Genomic DNA, 18,450 nt, shown 5'->3' with positions numbered 1-18,450 from the left:
TAAAAGAGTCTACTTACTGAGTAGACTGAGTAGAGTCTAAAAGAGTCTACTTACTGAGGGCTCACTGTGTTCACAGCACTGTGCTAAGTGCTTGGGAGAGTACAGTACAATAGAGTTGGTAGGCACATTCCCTGACCACAAGGAGTTTATAATCTACAGGGGGGGACAGACATGAAAATAAATTATGGCTGTGTACGTAAGTGCTGTGGAACTGAAGGTGGGGTGAAAATCAAGTGCTTAAAGACCCAGATCTAAGCGCATAAGCTAGCCAGAAGGGAGAGAGAGTTCAATAATTATACCATCGATTGATTGACTAGTGCTTTGCACATAGTAACCATTTGCACACAGTAAGCACTTAACAAATGCCATTATTATTATTATTATTGACTGAGCACCATACTAAGTGCATCGGAGAGTGCAATAAGGGTAGGTGGGCACAAGCTGTGTCCTCGAGGAGCTTAGAATGGAGTGAGGTATCCACACAACCGGCCAACTCAGCTTTCTCATCAGGGCCCTGAGATGCGTCCTCATGTCACCTCATCAGGGCCCTGGGGCGCTGGGGTAACGGGCCTGGGGGTGAGCCCGCATGAGCAGGCCAGGAACCTGGTCCCCCTCTGACCTTAGGAGCCCCCTGGGGAATTCAGAGCTGCTTTCTCGCCTCCCTGGTTGGATTAGTTCTCAGTTGACTTTGCAGACCCCGGGGAAGAAGAAGACAAAAGAGGCAGGGGGGCTTCTCCTCAACCTTCTGGAAGCAGAACGTACAAGTCCAGGTAATACCTCCAGGCTCGGAGAACCCGATACCGGGCCAAGATGGGGTGGAGGAGACTGAGCCCGGGGCGGCCTTCGGAAGTCCGGGAGGGGGGCCTCTAGGAGAAAGGAACCAGCTCCTGGAGAAGCCTGGTGGAGCGGCCTGCAAAACAGGCCCTTCATTTGGATGCAAATGTGATTTGGGGGCTTGGGGCGGGGCGGCAGGCAATTATCTGTGACATCAGCCAGAACCTGGAGAAACTGGGGCCACCGGTGACGCTACTGATAGTCTCGTGGGGTCGCGGGAGCCCCCGGGCCTCGGGTGAGTCCGTCGCAGGGCCAGCGTCCGGATAGTCTGGGCGAGGGAGAGGGGGGTCGGCGGGGAGGGAGATCAAACAGGCCCAGGGGCAGGATGGCCCGGCCACATCTGGCCAGGCGTTGAGCACCATGTTCGGGAGCTGCCTGGTGGACCAGGACCCCCCGATGTACCCGGGCTCGCTGCGGGGCGGCGGTGGCGGTGGTGGGGGGCCCCTGCCCGGGCAGAGCTTCGCGCCCGGCCCCCCGTACGCCGACTACATGGGCTATCCGTCCGGCCCCGGCCTGGACGGCCCCGGCCAGCCCCCCGCGGGGTGGGGGTCGCCCTACGGGGCCCCCCGGGAGGACTGGGGCGTCTACGGGGCCGGGCCCTCCTTGCCCCCCGGGGCCCCCGGCCCGCCACCGCCCCCGGCTCCTCCTGCCCCTGCTCCTGCTCCTCCTGCTCCTCCGCCGCCCCCCGGCCCGGGGCCCTACGGCTCCCCCGACTACGGCGCCCTGTCCGGGCCCGGGCCCGGGGGGCTGCCGCCCGTGGACGCGGCCGGCGCCGACCCTCTGCCCCCCGCCGGGCAGAGACACACCGCCTACGAGTGGATGCGCAGGACCGTCCAGTCCGCCGCGGGCACAGGTAAGCAAGGGGGGCACCGGGGCTGCTCTCCTCTCCAGACCCGGATTTCGTGGTTCATGCGGTCCACCCGGAGTCCCCAAACTCATCCGGGGAAGCAGTGGAAAGAGCCCGGGCTTGGGAGTCAGAGGTCATGGGTTCGAATCCTGTCTGCTGGGTGACCTGGGGCAAGTCACTTCACTTTCCTGGAGCTCACCTCCACCAGGAGGCCTTCCCAGACTGAGCCCCTTCCTTCCTCTCCCCCTCGTCCCCTCTCCATCCCCCATCTTACCTCCTTCCCTTCCCCACAGCACCTGTATATATGTATATATGGTTGTACATATTTATTACTCTATTTATTTATTTATTTATTTATTTTACTTGTACATTTCTATCCTATTTATTTTATTTTGTTGGTATGTTTGGTTTTGTTCTCTGTCTCCCCCTTTTAGACTGTGAGCCCACTGTTGGGTAGGGACTGGCTCTATGTGTTGCCAATTTGTACTTCCCAAGCGCTTAGTACAGTGCTCTGCACATAGTAAGCGCTCAATAAATACGATTGATTGATTGATTCCCTGGGACGCATCTGGGGGTTAAGACGGGACAAGCTGATCACCTTGTAGCCTCCCCAGCACTTGCACATAGTAAGCGCTGGACAAATGCCGTCATAATTCTTCTGGCCTGGGGAGACGAGAGTCAGCCTCGAAGGCTGCTGAAATCGTTCGTTCATTCAATCGTATTTATTGAGCGCTGGCCGTGTGCAGAGCACTGGACTAAGCGCTTGGGAAGTACAAGTCGGCAACATGTAGAGACGGTCCCTACCGTTCATTCGTTCAATCGTATTTATTGAGCGCTTACCGTGTGCAGAATACTGGACTAAGCGCTTGGGAAGTACAAGTCGGCCAACATATACCAACAACGGGCTCAAGATCACACTCACACGCACATACGGTTACACACACCAACACACACATTCACATACACTTTCTCACGTGCACACTTACCACTCTCACACACCCACACAAGCACACACACACGAGTGACACCTGTGACTTTATCCATCGTGCGATTTCTTTTTCATTTTCACAAGTTTGCTGAAGATGTTGACCTAAGGAGAATCACAAACACACACACACACACACACCTCTCTCTCTCTCTCTCTCTCTCTCTCTCTCTCTCTCTCTCTCTCTCTCTCTCTCTCTCTTTCTCTCTCTCTCTCTCTCTCTCGTCCAGATCTCTACGTTGGGAGGTTGGATGGGGATTTAGGCTGAGATAAGCAACATTCCCGTAGGATCCGGTCCTGGTTCCGTTGGTACGGGCGGAGGCCGAGAATTAATTGAGTATTCCCCTCCTCCCGGACAATCGCTGAGCGCCGACGGATTGGGTCGGGACCAGTTTTGCCGTTGCGTGCGTCAGACCAGAGGGCGGATTTCACACCAGATGGGCTTTTTAAGCAAAATCGAACTGCAGATGTGTTGGGGTGAGGGGGAGAGATTGAAAGCCACACGAAACGGGTTACCTAACAGCAGTCCGAAGCGTCCAGAGGGGGGAACTCTAGGTTTTGTCTAGGGAGACTCCGGGTTCTGCCATTTATCTGCCGTGTGACCTTGGACAAGTCACGTAATGTCTCTGTTTGATCATCTGTAAATGGGGAGTCAATCCTACATGGGGATCGCGGTCTGTGTCTGACCTGATTGTACAGTGCTTTGCATATAGTAAGCGCTTAATAAGTGCCATATTATTATTGTATCTTCTCCAGCGCTAAGTACAGTGCTTGGCACATAGTAAGTGCTTAACAATACTTTACTATTATTGGTGTTATCATTATTAATAATAATGCCGTGAAGCCATTCACTGTGCATTTCCCAAAATTTTACCTTGCAAGGACACCCATTTTTGCAGATTGGGAGAGGTTAAAGTGACACTGAAGCCTTATTATAATAATTGTGATATTCGTTAAGTGCTTACCGTGTGCCAGGCACTGTACTAAGCATTGGGGTGGATTTGAGCAAATCGGGCTGGACGCAGGCCCTGTCCAACATGGGTCGCACAGTCTTGCCAACTATTGGCCAGTCCCCCCCCCTTTTCCTCCGTCCTCCCCACACCTTCATTCATTCATTCAATTGTATTTATTGAGCACTTACTAGGTGCACAACATTGTACTAAATCAATCAATCAATCAATCGTATTTATTGAGCACTTACTATGTGCAGAGCACTGTACTAAGCGCTTGGGAAGTACAAATTGGCAACATATAGAGACAGTCCCTACCCAACAGTGGGCTCACAGTCTAAAAGGGGGAGACAGAGAATAAAACCAAACATACTAACAAAATAAAATAAATAGGATAGATATGTACAAGTAAAATAAATAAATAAATAGAGTAATAAATATGTACAAGCATATATATATATACAGGATATATACATATACATATATACATATGTATACTAAACGTTTGGGGGAGAGCAATATAACAGACACAATCCCTGCCCAAACGAGTTTACAGTCTACCTTGATAGAGTGAAAAAGTAGATAGGCTACGAATGGAATGGCTGCCTATAGGAGGTTCTGGTGCTTTTAGGAAGCCCCAAATGGACCGGACCTGGTTGGTCTTTGAAAAGTCACACCATGCATGAAGAGCTTAAAGAAGAGCTGGTCAGGAGTCCGTCAGTCATATTTATTGAACACTTACTGTGTGCAGAACACTTTACTAAGCGCTTGGGTGAGTACAATATAACAATAAACAGACACACTCCCTGCCCACAGAGAGCTTACAGGCTGGAGGGGGAGACGGTCATGAATTAAAATAAATACATTACAGATATGTACGTAAGTGTTGTGGGGCTGGGAGGGGGGGCGAATAAAGGGAGCAAGTCAGGACGACACAGAAGGGAGTGGGAGAAGAGGAAAGGAGGGCTTACTCAAGGAAGGCCTCTTGGAGGAGATGTGCCTTCAATAAGACTTTGAAGTAGGGGGAGTAATTGTGTGTCGGTTTTGAGGAAAGAGGGCGTTCCAGGCCAGAGGCAGGACGTCGGCGAGAGGGTGGCAGCGAAGATAGACGAGCTCGAAGTACTGTGAGTAGACTGGCATTAGCGGAGTGATGTGTGCGGGCTTGATTGTCGTAGGAAAGTAGCAAGGTGAGGTAGGAGGGGGCAAGGTGATGGAGTGCTTTAAATACAAGAGTGAGGAGTTTTTGCCTGATGCGGAGGTGGATGGGCAACCACCGGAGGTTTTTGACGAGAGAGGACTCATGGTCCGAACGTTTTTGTAGAAAAATGACCCCTGCAGCAGAATGAAACATGGGCTGGAGTGTGGAGAAACAGGAGGCTGGGAGGTCAGCAAGGAGGCTGATACAGTACTCGAGGCAGGATAGGATAAATGATTAGATTAACGTGGTAGCAGCTTGGATGGAGAGGAAAGGACGGAAAGGAGATGGAGAGGAAACAGACGGCCTGCATGTTGTGTTTACAAAGTTGGTCATTTTGCTTTAAAAAAAAGGTCCTTTCCCTTTCAGTACCGCGCACCGCCCTCAGTTGTTCTGTTGGCTGTCTCTCCCTTCTAGACTGTGAGCCCGTTGTTGGGTAGCGACCGTCTCTATATGTTGCCGACCTGTACTTCCCAAGCGCTTAGTCCAGTGCTCAGCACACAGTAAGCGCTCAATAAATACGATTGAATAAATTTTACCGTAGACTTTTAAAGCTCTGACCCAGGGCCCTCGGCAGGTAGAGCCAGCCCATCAGGTCGCCCTGGCGGACAGAAAGCCCTTTAAGTCAACTTCAATCAGCATTTCAAGGGATGAGAGAGCTTCCAGTCCCGATCTGACCCCGCGGCTGGGGCTTCGTCATTTACATGCAAAAGTGGAGAATTCTTCCTCGAGATCAAATGAGTTTGGGAGTTGGGCGCCTGGGAACTCAAGGAATGAATCCTTCCTTGGCCCGTAGCCCGGAGGGAGAGAGCGCCTTCTCTCTCTGCAGCTGTCAGAAATCTTATATCTTGGGTTTTTTTTTTCAATTCCCTCACCAATAAGCAATCTTGCAACCGTGGCCCAGAGTAAAGAGCGCGGGTTTGAGAATCAGACAACCTGGTTTCTAATTCCGACTCCGCCTTGCCTGCTGGATGACCATGGACAAGCCGAGCAATAATAATAATAATAATGGTATTTGTTCATTCGTTCATTCATTCAATCGTACTTATTGAGTGCTTACTGTGTGCAGAGCACTGTGCTAAGCGCTTGGTAAGTACAGATCGGCAACATATAGAGACGGTCCCTATCCAACAACGGGCTCACAGTCTAGAAGAATAACGGTGGCATTTGTTAAGCGCTTACTATGTGCCAAGCACTGTTCTAAGCGCTGGAACGGATACAAGGTAAACACGTTGTCCCACGTGCGGCTCACAGCCTCAAACCCCTTTTACGGATGAAGTAACTGAGGCCCAGAGAAGTGAAATGACTTGCCCAAAGTCACACAGCTGACAAGTGGCAGAGGCGGGAGTAGAACCCACGACCTCTGACTCCCAAGCCCGGGCTCTTGCCACTGAGCCACAATGATTTGTTAGGTGCTTACTATGTGCCAAGCACTGTTCTAAGCACTAGGGTAGATACAAGGTAATCAGGTGGTCCCACGTGGGGCTCCCAGTCTTAATCCCCATATCACAGATGAGGTGACTGAGGCACAGAGAAGTTTAAGTGGCTTTCCCAAGGTCATCCAGCGGACAAGTGGCGGCGCTGGGATTAGAACCCACATCTTCTGAGTCCCAAGCCCGGGCTCTTTCCACCAAGCCACGCTGCTTAACTTCTCTGTGCCTCTGTCTCCTCATCAGAAAAATGGGAATTACGTTCCTGTTCTAAAACTGTGAGCTCCGTGTGATGATGATGATTATAGCAGTAATAGTGGACAGTGCTCTGCACACAGTAAGCGCTCGATAAATACGATTGAATGAATGAATGAATGTAAGTAGACAAGCGTCAATACCATCAAAACAGATAAATAGAATTATAGATATATACACATTAATAAAATAAATACAGTAATATGTGCAAATATACACAAGTGCTGTGGGGAGGGGAAGGGACTAGGGCAGAGGGATGGAGTGGGGGCAATGGGGAGGGGAGGAGAAGCAGAGGAAAAGGGGTGTCAAGCACTCTTGTAAAGCCTAGGATAGATAACAAGTTAATCCGATTATTTTGTATCTACCCCAGCGTAAAGTATAATCCTTGGTGGTGCGTAGTGAGCCCTTAATTATCGTTGTTCTTATTGTTTGTTAAGCACTTACTATGTGCTAGGCACTGTACTGAGCACTGGGGAAGGTACAAGATAATCAGGTTGGCTACGATCCCTGTCCCACAGGGACATCAGGTTGTGTGCAAGATGAGGAGGTGGATTCCTGTGTTGTGTTTGCGATGGTCAAGGGTCCTTCCTGAAAGGGCGGGGCCTTCTACGACTCACATGGCCTGTGTTGATTTTGTGGTGAGCCACGCCTCCCGAAGCCTCCGCCTTCCGTCTTGCAATCCTTCCCTTTTCTCCCTCTTTCTGCAGAAGTGCAGAGTAAATCTGGAGCCTAGCGTCACGGGGAGCGGCCATTCTCACTTTGCACAAGGCAAGCAGGTTAAAGGGGAATGCCAAAAATCCAGAAGAAAATTCCGCACCGTTAACACTTTGTCATATAGTAAGCGCTTAACAATACCATTATTATCATTATTATTATCATTGACACTTGGCAGGCCAAGTCAAACCCTGAAAACCTGTTTCATACTCGATTCCATCCACTCCCCATTACCCCATTGCTCTGCTGATTATTCCTAAAGGGAAAAATACTGTTTTTTTCCTTTGGCTTCTCCTCCTAGAATTGCCGTTCTGTCCAAAACGAGCCCAGAAATCCAGTACTCTAAAGCATCCTTCTTGGAAATAATAATAATGGTGCTTACTTGAGCGCTTACTCAACAGCACTGCACTGAGCCCTGGGGAAAATACAAGTTAATCAGCTCATACAAATCCCTGTCCCAAATCGGGCTCACAGTCTAAGGGGTAGAGAGAACAGGTACTTAACCCCGACTTTGTGGATGAGGAAACTGAGGCACAGAGAAGTTGAATGACTTGCCCAAGGTCACACAGTAGGCAAGCAGTAGAGTTGAGATTAGCACCCAAGTCCCCTGACTCCCAGGCCTGTGCTCTTTCTGCTAGGCCACGCTGCTTTTTTAAGAGGAAGGGCAAGGATTTTACGTCAAAAAAAAAATCCTGTCCAAATGTTGAGCTTTCTTTCTACCTCCCTTTCCACTCAAGATCAAATCTTAAAGATTTGGGGTTCATGTCTGTTCCATTCTTTGGTACTGAGGTTTTCATCTGGGTCAGAATGACTTATGGGTGATAAAGAGAAAAAGTCACATGTAATAAAATCAGAGGCAATTTTAGTGCCCAACCCCTCAGTTCCTAAGGCTTTCAGTTGATGAGGCCCTTTCATTCATTCTTTCAATCATATTTATTGAGCGCTTACTGTGTGCAGAGCACTGTACTAAGTGTTTGGAAAGTACAACTTGGCAACAGATAGAGACAATCCCTACCCAACAACTGGCTCACAGTCTAGAAGGGGGAGACAGACAACAAAACAAAACAAGTAGACAGGCGTCAATACCATCAAAACAGATAAATAGAATTATAGATATATACACATCATTAATAAATACAGTAATATGTACAAATATACAAAAGTGCTGTGGGGAGGGGAAGGGGCTAGGGCAGAGGGAGGGAGTGGGGGCAATGGGGAGGGGAGGAGGAGCAGAGGAAAAGGGGGGCTCAGTCTGGGAACGCCTCCTGAAGGAGGTGAGCTCTCAGTAGGGCTTTGAAGGGAAGAAGAGAGCTAGTTTGGCGGATATATAGAGGGAGGGCATTCCTACTTTCCCACAATTGTTCCCTTTAAATTCCATAATTGGAGAACCCACACTTATGACTGAGGAAATTCCATAATTGGAGAACCCAAGATTCTGAATGAAGATGAGCTAAGTGGGAGGGGGACATCTCCCAGAGAGGCTGCTACTGCCTTTTAGAGACAAAGTCATGGCCTGCATGAGGTCTGGAGGAATGGCATTGTGTCAGTCAGACATTGTGTCAGTCAATCTGTTGGTCAGGCAATCATATTTATTGAGCGCTTACTATGTATGCAGCACTTTGCCAAGAGCTTGGAAGAGTACAGATTAACAATATAACAGATACATTCCCTGCCCACAAGGAGCTTAAAGTCTATAGGGAGAAACAGACATTTATATAAAGAAATAAATTACAGATATGGGCATGAGTGCTGTGGGGCTGGGAGGGGGAATGAATAAAGAGATCAAGTCAGGGTGACTGCACTGTGGCCTGATGCTCTTCCCAGATCTATACTCTGCTGAAAGTATTCATTCATTCAATTGTATTTATTGAGGTGGGGAGACAGACATCAAGACAAATAAATACTTCACAGATATGTACATAAGTGCTGTGGGGCTGGGAGGGGGGAGAACAAAGGGAGCAAGTCAGGGTGAAGCAGAAGGGAGTAGGAGAAGAGGAAAGGAGGATCTTAATTTGGGAAGGCCTCTTTAGCCCTAGCATGGACCATTAGCTTCGTCAAACATCAACTGGAGGACACAGAGAGGGAGAAACAGAGAAACAGTGTGACCTAAGGAAAGAACACAGGCCTGGGAGTCAGGAGGAGCTGGATTCTAATCCTGACTCTGCCACTTGTCTGCTGTGTGACCTGGGACAAGTCACATAACTTCTCTGTAGCTCAGTTACCTCGTCTGTATAATGGGAGTTAAGACTGTGAGCCGTATGTGAGACATGGATTGTGTCCAACCTGATTGGCTTGTATCTACCCCAGTGCTTAGTACAGTGCCTGGCACATAATAAGAGCTTAACAAATACCATAAAAAATAGCCAGATTCAAAGACCCAGGATTAAGGCAGACTCTAGCATTAAGCTTCTATTTTCAGCAGCACAGGTAGCCACGAAAACAGTCCAATACAAAACTTTTCTTGGGATCTAGGATGATTTGTGGGGACCATTGAAATAGTTGTTGGGGTAGTTTTTCCATCCAAAAAGCAGTTGGGTAGGTTCTGAAAACCTACAGGAAGGAGGCAGTGGGGAAGAAAAATAACTGTAATATTTATTTATTCATTCATTCATTCAGTCGTATTTATTGAGTGCTTACTGTGTGCAGAGCACTGTACTGAGTGCTTGGGAAGTACAAGTCGGCAACATATAGAGACGGTCCCTACCAAACAATGGGCTCACAGTCTAGAAGGGAGAGACAGACAACAAAACAAAACATGTAGACAGGTCAATGCTTACTATGTGCTAAGAGCTCTACTAAGCACTGGGGTAGATTCAGGATAATCAGGTTGGGCCCTGTCACTGTCCTACTGTTTAAGGTAACAACACAATAATAATAATAATAACAATAATTGTGGTATTTGTTAAGCGCTTACTATGTACTTGACACTGTTCTAAGCACTGGGGTAGATAGAAGCTAATCGGGTTGGACACCGTCCCTGTCCAACATAGGGCTCACAGTCTTAATCCTGTTTTACGGATGAGGGAACTGAGGCCGAGAGAAGTGAACTGACTTGCCCAAGGTCACACAGCAGGCAAGTGGCAGAGCTGGGATTAGAACCCATGACCTTCTGACTCCCAGGCCTGTGCTCTAGCCACTATGCCATGCTGTTAATCCTCATGTTACAGATGAGGAAACTGAGGTGTAGGAAAGTGAAGAGATTTACCCAAAGTCCCACAGCAGACATGTGGCAGAGCCAGGATTACAGCCCAGGTCCTCTGACTCCTGAGACGAGTTCTGTCCAGTAGGTCAGTGATGCTGGAGACCTCTGCATTGTCATATCATTCAGGAGCATTATTCATATTCACATAGTGGATTTTTTTTACCTTTTTCCACCTCCACTAGAAAAGTGAAAAGTGAAGTGAGTAAAATCCTATCAAATGTCATTTAAAACCAAAAAGTGAGGTGTCTCGAACAATTATCAAACCCTCCCAAACCCCATAGTTTTCCCCAAAGTTGGAAGTGTTTTTCCAACTTGATCTCCCAATCATCAACCAACTTACTAAAATGGATACCTCGGGAAACCTTCTCTGATCCCCACTGGGTGATTTTCCCCAGGCCTTAAAAGAACAAACATTTTAGTTTTATTTTGACACACACACACACAAACACACACACACACACACACACACACACACTAGATAATGGAGAGGAAAATGTTATGATTACATGACAGTTCAGAAAGACACAGCAGAGCCTAGTGGAAACCCAAGTTCACCTCTGTCATCACTGGCTCTTCAGTACCCCAAATAGGCAACTTCTCCTTCCTGGGCCTTGGTTTCTCCGGCTGTTAATCGGTCAATCAATCATATTTATTGAGCACTTACTATGAGCACTTGGGAGAGTGAAAAATAACAGAGTTGGTAGACACGTTCTCTGCCCACAACCAACTTACAGTCTAGAGGGGAATTACTGAGTGAACAGCAGATGCCCAGGGCAGACAACAGGACTGCAAAATATCTGAACCCTCACCCGTGTTAGGCTTAGAAATATTTTCTAAAGATGAATTGCATCCAACCATGAAAGAAAGGGAAGGTGCCAGTCAACAGATCTGGGTTCTACTACCAGCTTTGTCACTTGCTTGCTGTGTGCTCTTGGGCAAGTCATTTAACTTCTCTGGGCCTAAGTATCCTCATCTGTAAAATGAAGATTCAGTCCCTGTTATTCCCCCTTAACTTGTAAACCCTGTGTGAGACAGGGCCTGGGCCTGATTTGATTATCTTATATCTATCTACCTCAGCATTTAGTGTAGCAAACAATAAATACCACAATATTAATAATTATTATTATTATGTTTAAAGGAATCTTGGGATGAGTATTACAAATAACTCAAAACCCTTCCCAATTTGGTCCCAGAATGTTGTAGTAGTACTAGTAATAGTAGCGGCAGTAGTAATACTTATTTGTTTATTTATTGTATTTATTGAACGCTTACTGTGTGCAGAGCACTGTACTAAGCACTTGGGAAGTACAAGTTTTGTGAAATACACATTGCATGGATGGGAAAGAGAAGGAGACAGAAGAGGGATAGCTTTACTTCAGTACTCATAGGGGTTCTAGCATACCAACCCAGAACTTTCTCCTTCACTCCAATGGCCAGCACCACCAAGGAGACCCACAGTCCTTCCTCAGGGTCAAAGGTCTCAGGGTCTGGCAGCTTCCGGAAATCCCAGCCTTTGAATCCCAGCCAGAGGAAAGAGAGTAATCAGCAGGGGAATAAATAACCACCTCCACCTTTTTGTCTCCCTCCCCTGGGTTTTATATCCTGCCCCAGGGGCAGACCTCCCAAGGGATCTGCTGGAATCTGCCCCCTCTCCCTACAAGCCCTACCCAGTGTCTTCTTTTGTCTGTTTCCTGAACATCACTGCAGCCCAGCTGCAAACCCTCTCCCAGATGGCCCCGGAAGCTATTTGACGGGGAGGAGCAAAGTGCTGTTACCCTGCAGATGCTGGGGCAGGAGGGGAATGGAGAATGGAGTGGGGGGTTTTTCTCTTTGTTAAAGTTTTATTTAGTGACTTGCAGATGGCGGCAAAGAGGAGGGGGGTGGGGAAAGGATAGGTGTTGTGGGGAGCCTGTGGAGGCCTTGAGATCGGGTGGAGAGGAGATGACCCCAGGGCTAATGGGGGGGTCTTCCTGAGTGGGAGGGAGAGAAGGAGAAGGGTTCTGGCTTTTCTGATCAGAGTTCATTATCCCAGGGCCAGGGTGAGGAAACTGGGTTAGACCAAGAGCCGAAAGTAGATCTAGCAGTTACAGCCCCAGTTTGGGAATTAAGACTCCTGGACTGGTCCCACCACTGGCCTCCTGGCACTGATTGACCCCGTGCCTCAGTTTCCCCAGCCAAGAAATGAGTGCACAGGCTGTGGCCCCATCCCCGAGTCCAAGCAGAGGCCAGTGCTGCCCTTCACTTCTAATGCTAATGGTTTTCTCTTTGTACACGAGTTGTGAGGTCTATTTTTTCCTGAGTTCCATTGTCTGGGGGTTTGAGGTCTATCTGTCATATTGAGGCAACAGACCCTTTTAACACTTCTTTCCGCTTTGATATGCAGCCTGGTCTCTTCCTTGTGCCTCCTTTCTTCGGGGGTTATATTGCCGGAAAGGGTGATGATTTTCACAGCAAATAAAGAGGCCTTGTCCCCGCTTTATTGTCTTCAGAAGGAGGCTGGGGGGAATTTTATTGCCAACGGGGGTGGGGGGCAGGGGGAGCTGTCCTGAGTTTTCCCTAGTTCCCCGGTTCTGGTGACCAAGAATCTGAGAGCAGGCTGAGCCCCTGGAGAAGTGCCTTTGGAATTGGGATGGCTTAGAAGACCAGGAAACTACCTGTTAAGTTTGTTTGGTTTTGTCTCCCTCCCTGAAAGGAGGAGCCAGGGTCAACCTATCCCACCCTTCCAGCTCCCCTATCCCTCATCTGCTGGGAACAGGACAGCATCTATGGGATTTGTGCCTATTACAATCAATCATTTCTATTGAACACTTTACTGTGTGCAGACCACTAGAGTGGCTCAGTGGAAAGAGCCCGGCCTTTGGAGTCAGAGGTCATGGGTTCAAATCCTGACTCTGCGAACTGTCAGCTGTGTGACTTTGGGCAAGTCACTTAACTTCTCTGTGCCTCAGTTCCCTCATCTGTAAAATGGGGATTAAAACTGTGAGCCTCCCGTGGGACACACCTGATCACCTTGTAACCTCCCCAGCACTTAGAACAGTGCTTTGCACATAGAAAGTGCTTAACAAATGCCATTATTATTATTATTACTAAGCGCTAGGGAGAGTACAATATAACAGAGTTGGTAGACATATTTCTCCAAGTCTTTAATGTCTCCTCTGCTGGAGAAAACAGAGTAGTCAAACAGTGGTGTTTATTGAGTGGCTTTTGGAGTGCAGAGTGCTATACTAAGCACTTGGGAAAGTACAATACAGTGGACTTGATATGTGATTGAACTGAATGATACCTGCCTTCAAGGAGCTTACAGTCTAGTGGGGAAAATCAATCAATGGTATCTATTGAGTGCTGACTGTGTGCAGAGCACTGTACTAAGCACTTGGGAGAGAATAATCCCCCAAAATGATGGGAAGTGTGACAGTGCTTCTTGTTTGGAAGAAGAGAGCCGCAAAAAGAACTAGGTTGATTGGTTTCAAGTTAAGTATTTCTGGCTGAATGGAGAGAGGCAGACAGCTTACTCTTGTGGGCAGGAAACATGCCTGACAACCCTGTTATATAATAATAATAATAATAATAGTGGTATTTGTTAAGCGCTTACTATGGTGCCAGGTACTGTTCTAAGCGCTGGGGTGGATACAAGCATATTGAGTTGGACACAGTCCCTGTCCCTTGTGGGTTCACAGTCTCAATCCCCATTTTACAGATGAGGGAAATGAGGCCCAGAGAAGTGAAGCGACTTACCCAAGGTCACAGCAGCCAAGTGGTGGAGACGGGATTAGAACACATGACCTTTCCCAAATGCTTGTACTCTCCCAAGTACTTAGTACAGTGCTCTGCACACAGTAAGCACTCAAATACCATTGATTGATTTTACTGACCCCTGTTTCAGCAACTAGGAGAAGGCCTAAAAGGCCCATGGGAGTCCCCTTTGAGGAGAGAAGTGAGCAAACATTTCTGCAGTGCGGGAGCTGAATTACAGAGAGGGAGGGCAGGGGGTCTCTGGGAGCCTTCTATGAGAAGCAGTGTGGCTCGGTGGAAAGAGCGCAGGCTTTGGAGTCAGAGGTCATGAGCTCAAATCCCGGCTCCGCCAACTGTCAGCTGTTTGACTTTGGGCAAGTCACTTAACTTCTCTGGGCCTCAATTCCTTCATCTGTAAAATGGGGATTAAGACTGTGAGCCCCCCGTGGGACAACCAGATCACTTTGTAACCTCCCCAGCGCTTAGAACAGTGATTTGCACATAGTAAGTGCTTAATAAATGCCATTATTATTATTATTATTATTATAGTCTTAAGAAAATGACCCTCTGGGGGCTTTAACTGGAACCAAAGTAGCCTGGAGAAAGGGGCAGATTGTAGATCCTTAGAGTTCTTTCAACCCCTTCTTCCGAGTCCCGGCACAAATTCCTTCCAAAGGAACTTTGAAAAGTGAAGGAGAACCTCCTTCACCTCCTCCCCAGTGGGGATGGGGGTGGAGGGGAGGGGGATCCTGAGGGAGGCCCACCGTCTCAGTCTTCTGCAGGGGCTGAGAGAGCTGGAGTCCCCCTCAGCCCAGGAAGGAACTCTGCCCAAGGCTCTGAACCCTTCCCAATGCACAAAGTGCCCCATCACCAGCACCAAGATTTCACTTTGCTCCTGGCAGACAAAGAAACCAGAAAGAAGGACTGGGTCTGGGAGAAGCAAAGAGGAAATACTTGAAGTCATAGGGACAGGAAGTGGGTTGTCTAGGGAAGGGGAGAATGAGGGCTACTAAAAGATTATGATCCAGAGCAAGTGGCCTCAGAAGTAGATAGAACGAGGGGAGATGGGCTGATGTGGCAGCACAAAAGACTGAGGTTAGACATCGGGAAGAACTTCCCTTTGCAGTCGGTAATTAGACTGAAAACAGAAGAGGTTCTCACCTGGGGCTGTTGGGGTACTACTACTACTACTAATAATAATAATGGCATTTATTAAGCGCTTACTATGTGCAAAGCACTGTTCTAAGTGCTGGGGAGGTTACAAGGTGATCAGGCTGTCCCATGGGGGGCTCACAGTCTTAATCCCCATTTTACAGATGAGGTCACTGAGGCACAGAGAAGTTAAGTGACTTGCCCAAAGTCACACAGCTGACAACTGGCTGAGCCGAGATTTGAACCCACAACCTCTGACTCCAAAGCCCGGGCTCTTTCCACTGAGCCACGCTGCTTCTCTGCTTCTCTGCTACTATTCATTCATTCATTCAATCGTATTTATTGAGCGCTTACTGTGTGCAAAGCACTGTACTAAGCTCTTGGGAAGTACAAGTTAGCAACATATAGAGACGGTCCCTACCCAACAGCGGGCTCACAGTCTAGAAGGGGGAGACAGACAACAAAACAAAACATATTAACAAAATAAAATGAATAGAATAAATATGTACAAGTTAAATAAATAAATAGAGTAATAAATACATACAAACATATATACATATATATATATATATATGTATATATATGTATACTACCCAGCCTGGAGTCTGGGAAGCAGTGTGGCCTAATGGAAAGAGTACAAGTCTGACAGTCTAGAGGGCCACGGGTCTGCTGAGTGCCTTTGGGAAAATCACTTAAGTGCCTCAGTTTCCTTATCTGTAAAATGGGTATCCAAAACCCGTTTTCCCTCCCCTTCAGACTGTGAGCCCAATGTGGGACAGGAAATTGTTCTTATCTGATTACCTTGTATTTGACCCAGTGCTTATTATAGCTCTAGGCAGAGTAAGCACTTAAATCCCACAGTTATCATTATTTATTTTTGTATCTACTACAGTTCTTGGTGCATGAAGCAACGTGGCTTAGTGGAAAGAGCAAGGGCTTGGGAGTCAGAGGTCATGGGTTTGAATTCCGGCTCTGCCACTTGTCAGCTGTGTGACTTTGGGCAAGTCACTTCACTTCTCTGGGCCTCAGTTACCTCATCTGTAAAATGGGGATTGAGACTGTGAGCCCCACGTGGGACAACCTGATGACCTTGTATCTTCCCCCTCGCTTAGAACAGTGCTTGCCACATAGTAAGTGCTTAACAACTACCACTATTACTGTCCAGCAGAAATTTTGGTGGTCCTCACTGTCCCACCCTCCTTTCTATCTCCCAGATGCTCTGCATCCCTCTGTCTCTGTGTCCCTCTGTCTCTGCATCTCCCAGTAGTTACGTTGGAGAGTCCGGTCACTGAGAGAAGAAAAAGGGAGGAAACCAAGATCAATCAATGGTATTTATTGAGCATGTACTGTGTAAGAGAAGCAGCGTGGCTCAGTGGAAAGAGCACGGGCTTGAGAGTTAGAAGTCATGGGTTCTAATCCCAGCTCTGCCACTTGTCAGCTGTGGGCTCAGTGGAAAGAGCCCAGGCTTTGGAGTCAGAGGTCACGGGTTCGAATCCCGGCTCCACCACAAGTCTGCTGTGTGACCTTGGGCAAGTCACTTCACTTCTCTGAGCCTCAGTTACCTCATCTGTAAAAAGGGGGATTAAGACTGTGAGCCCCATGTGGGACAACTTGATCACATTGTATCCCCCCCAGCGCTTAGAACAGTGCTTTGCACATAGTAAGCGCTTAACAAATGCCATCATTATTATTATTATTATTCTCTCTGGGCCTCAGTTACCTCATCTGTAAAATGGGGATTAAGACTGTGAGCCCAATGTGGAACAACCTGATAACCTTTTATCTCCCCCGGCGCGTAGAACAGTGCTTAGAACTGACTTAGCACATAGTAAGTGCTTAATAAATGCCATTATTATTATTATTATTGCTATTACTATGGTGGTAGACACATTCCCTGACCACAGCGAGCTTACACTATAGAGGGGGAGACAGTCATTGATGTAAATAAGATATGCCTATATTGCTTGGACCAGGTATATGCCAACCACAATGTGACCTCCCAATCTCAGTAGCTTCTAAGGAGAATGCTGGCCTGGATGGCCTTTCAGAGCCCATTCCCTCCCCACCCACCCCACCCCGCAAATTCCCCGAAGAGAAACGGCCTTAGAAGTGGCGGTTGCTGTCATATTTACAACGGGAACCAAAGAGCTCAGGGCTGCCGACATAAAAGGGGACGCCATATTTGTTTATGGCTCCTGAATGCGAATGGCCTTCTGCAAAGCCTGGGGCAGTTTGAAAGGCCCGGGCCTGCCTCCTCTTAACACCTCAATGGCCAGTTTAGGGAGCCACTTTAGAGCTCTCCCTCCTGTCCCCGAATTCACATCGGGCGAGGAGCCAAAGAGAAAGTAGCTCCCCCCAAGATCAAAAGATGTTGGAGAGGCCGAAATCAAGCCAAGCATTAAAGCCCAGCAGGTGATCATATGTTAAACAAACACTTTACACTTCCAGTGAAAGGAAAACAAATGGACCTTCTCCTTGGGTCAGCTGGGGGCTTGCCGTGTACTGTCCCTAGCACTTTGTTCAGTAATTTGAAATTGATATCCCTTTAAATGGCTTTTGGACAGGGGGAGGTTGAAGTTCCATAAGTCTCCAAGCACCACTGGAAGCCAGAGAGCGAGTTTTGTTATCGTTTTGTTCTCAGAAGCCAAATGACCTGGTAGAAGCAGCAGCAGCAGTGTGGTATAGTGGAAAGAGCACAGGCCTGGGTTCTAATCCTGACTCTTCCTCCTGCCTGTTGTGTGATCTTGGTTAAGTCCCTAAAACTCTCTGTGCCTCAATTTCCTCATCCGTAAATGGGGATTTGATACATGGTCTGCCCTCCACTTAACCATGAGCCCCGGGTGGGACGGAGACTGTGCCCAACCTGATGATCATGCATGCCAGTGACGGGCTGCGATGCCTACATGCCATGCTCACTTCCAGGCCTGGAAATGACATCGGGAAGCACCTGTGGGTTACAAGCAAATGTGATCCGTGTCTGCAAACAGAGCCGGGCTGGAAGAGAGGACTTAGATAGCACTCCAGATGAAGTCCAGACCACAGGAAACCACTCCCTCCCCACTCCCTCCCCGCTTCCAGCCCATGGCTCACATCAGTCCTTCAGCAACCGTATCTTCTCCCAGGCCCACCCAAGCTGTCCCTTTTTATTAACGAT

At 48.1% G+C, this 18,450-nt stretch overlaps 1 protein-coding gene across 1 annotated transcript in view; it reads left to right on the top strand.

The window, feature by feature from the left end:
* The first annotated feature begins 1,194 nt into the window (after nucleotides 1-1,194).
* Nucleotides 1,195-18,450, top strand: part of LOC119929990 (homeobox protein CDX-4-like) — a 36,436-nt gene continuing 19,180 nt past the window's right edge. The window contains exon 1 of the mRNA XM_038748393.1: nucleotides 1,195-1,687. Within this exon, the coding sequence (XP_038604321.1) occupies nucleotides 1,195-1,687 (493 nt within the window). The remainder of the gene's footprint in view (nucleotides 1,688-18,450) is intronic.

This window comes from Tachyglossus aculeatus, chromosome 6 (genome assembly GCF_015852505.1).
Source record: "Tachyglossus aculeatus isolate mTacAcu1 chromosome 6, mTacAcu1.pri, whole genome shotgun sequence".
NCBI classification, from domain to species: domain Eukaryota; kingdom Metazoa; phylum Chordata; class Mammalia; order Monotremata; family Tachyglossidae; genus Tachyglossus; species Tachyglossus aculeatus.
Note: the sequence above shows the minus strand (reverse complement) of the source record. Positions and strands in the feature narration are given on the sequence as shown.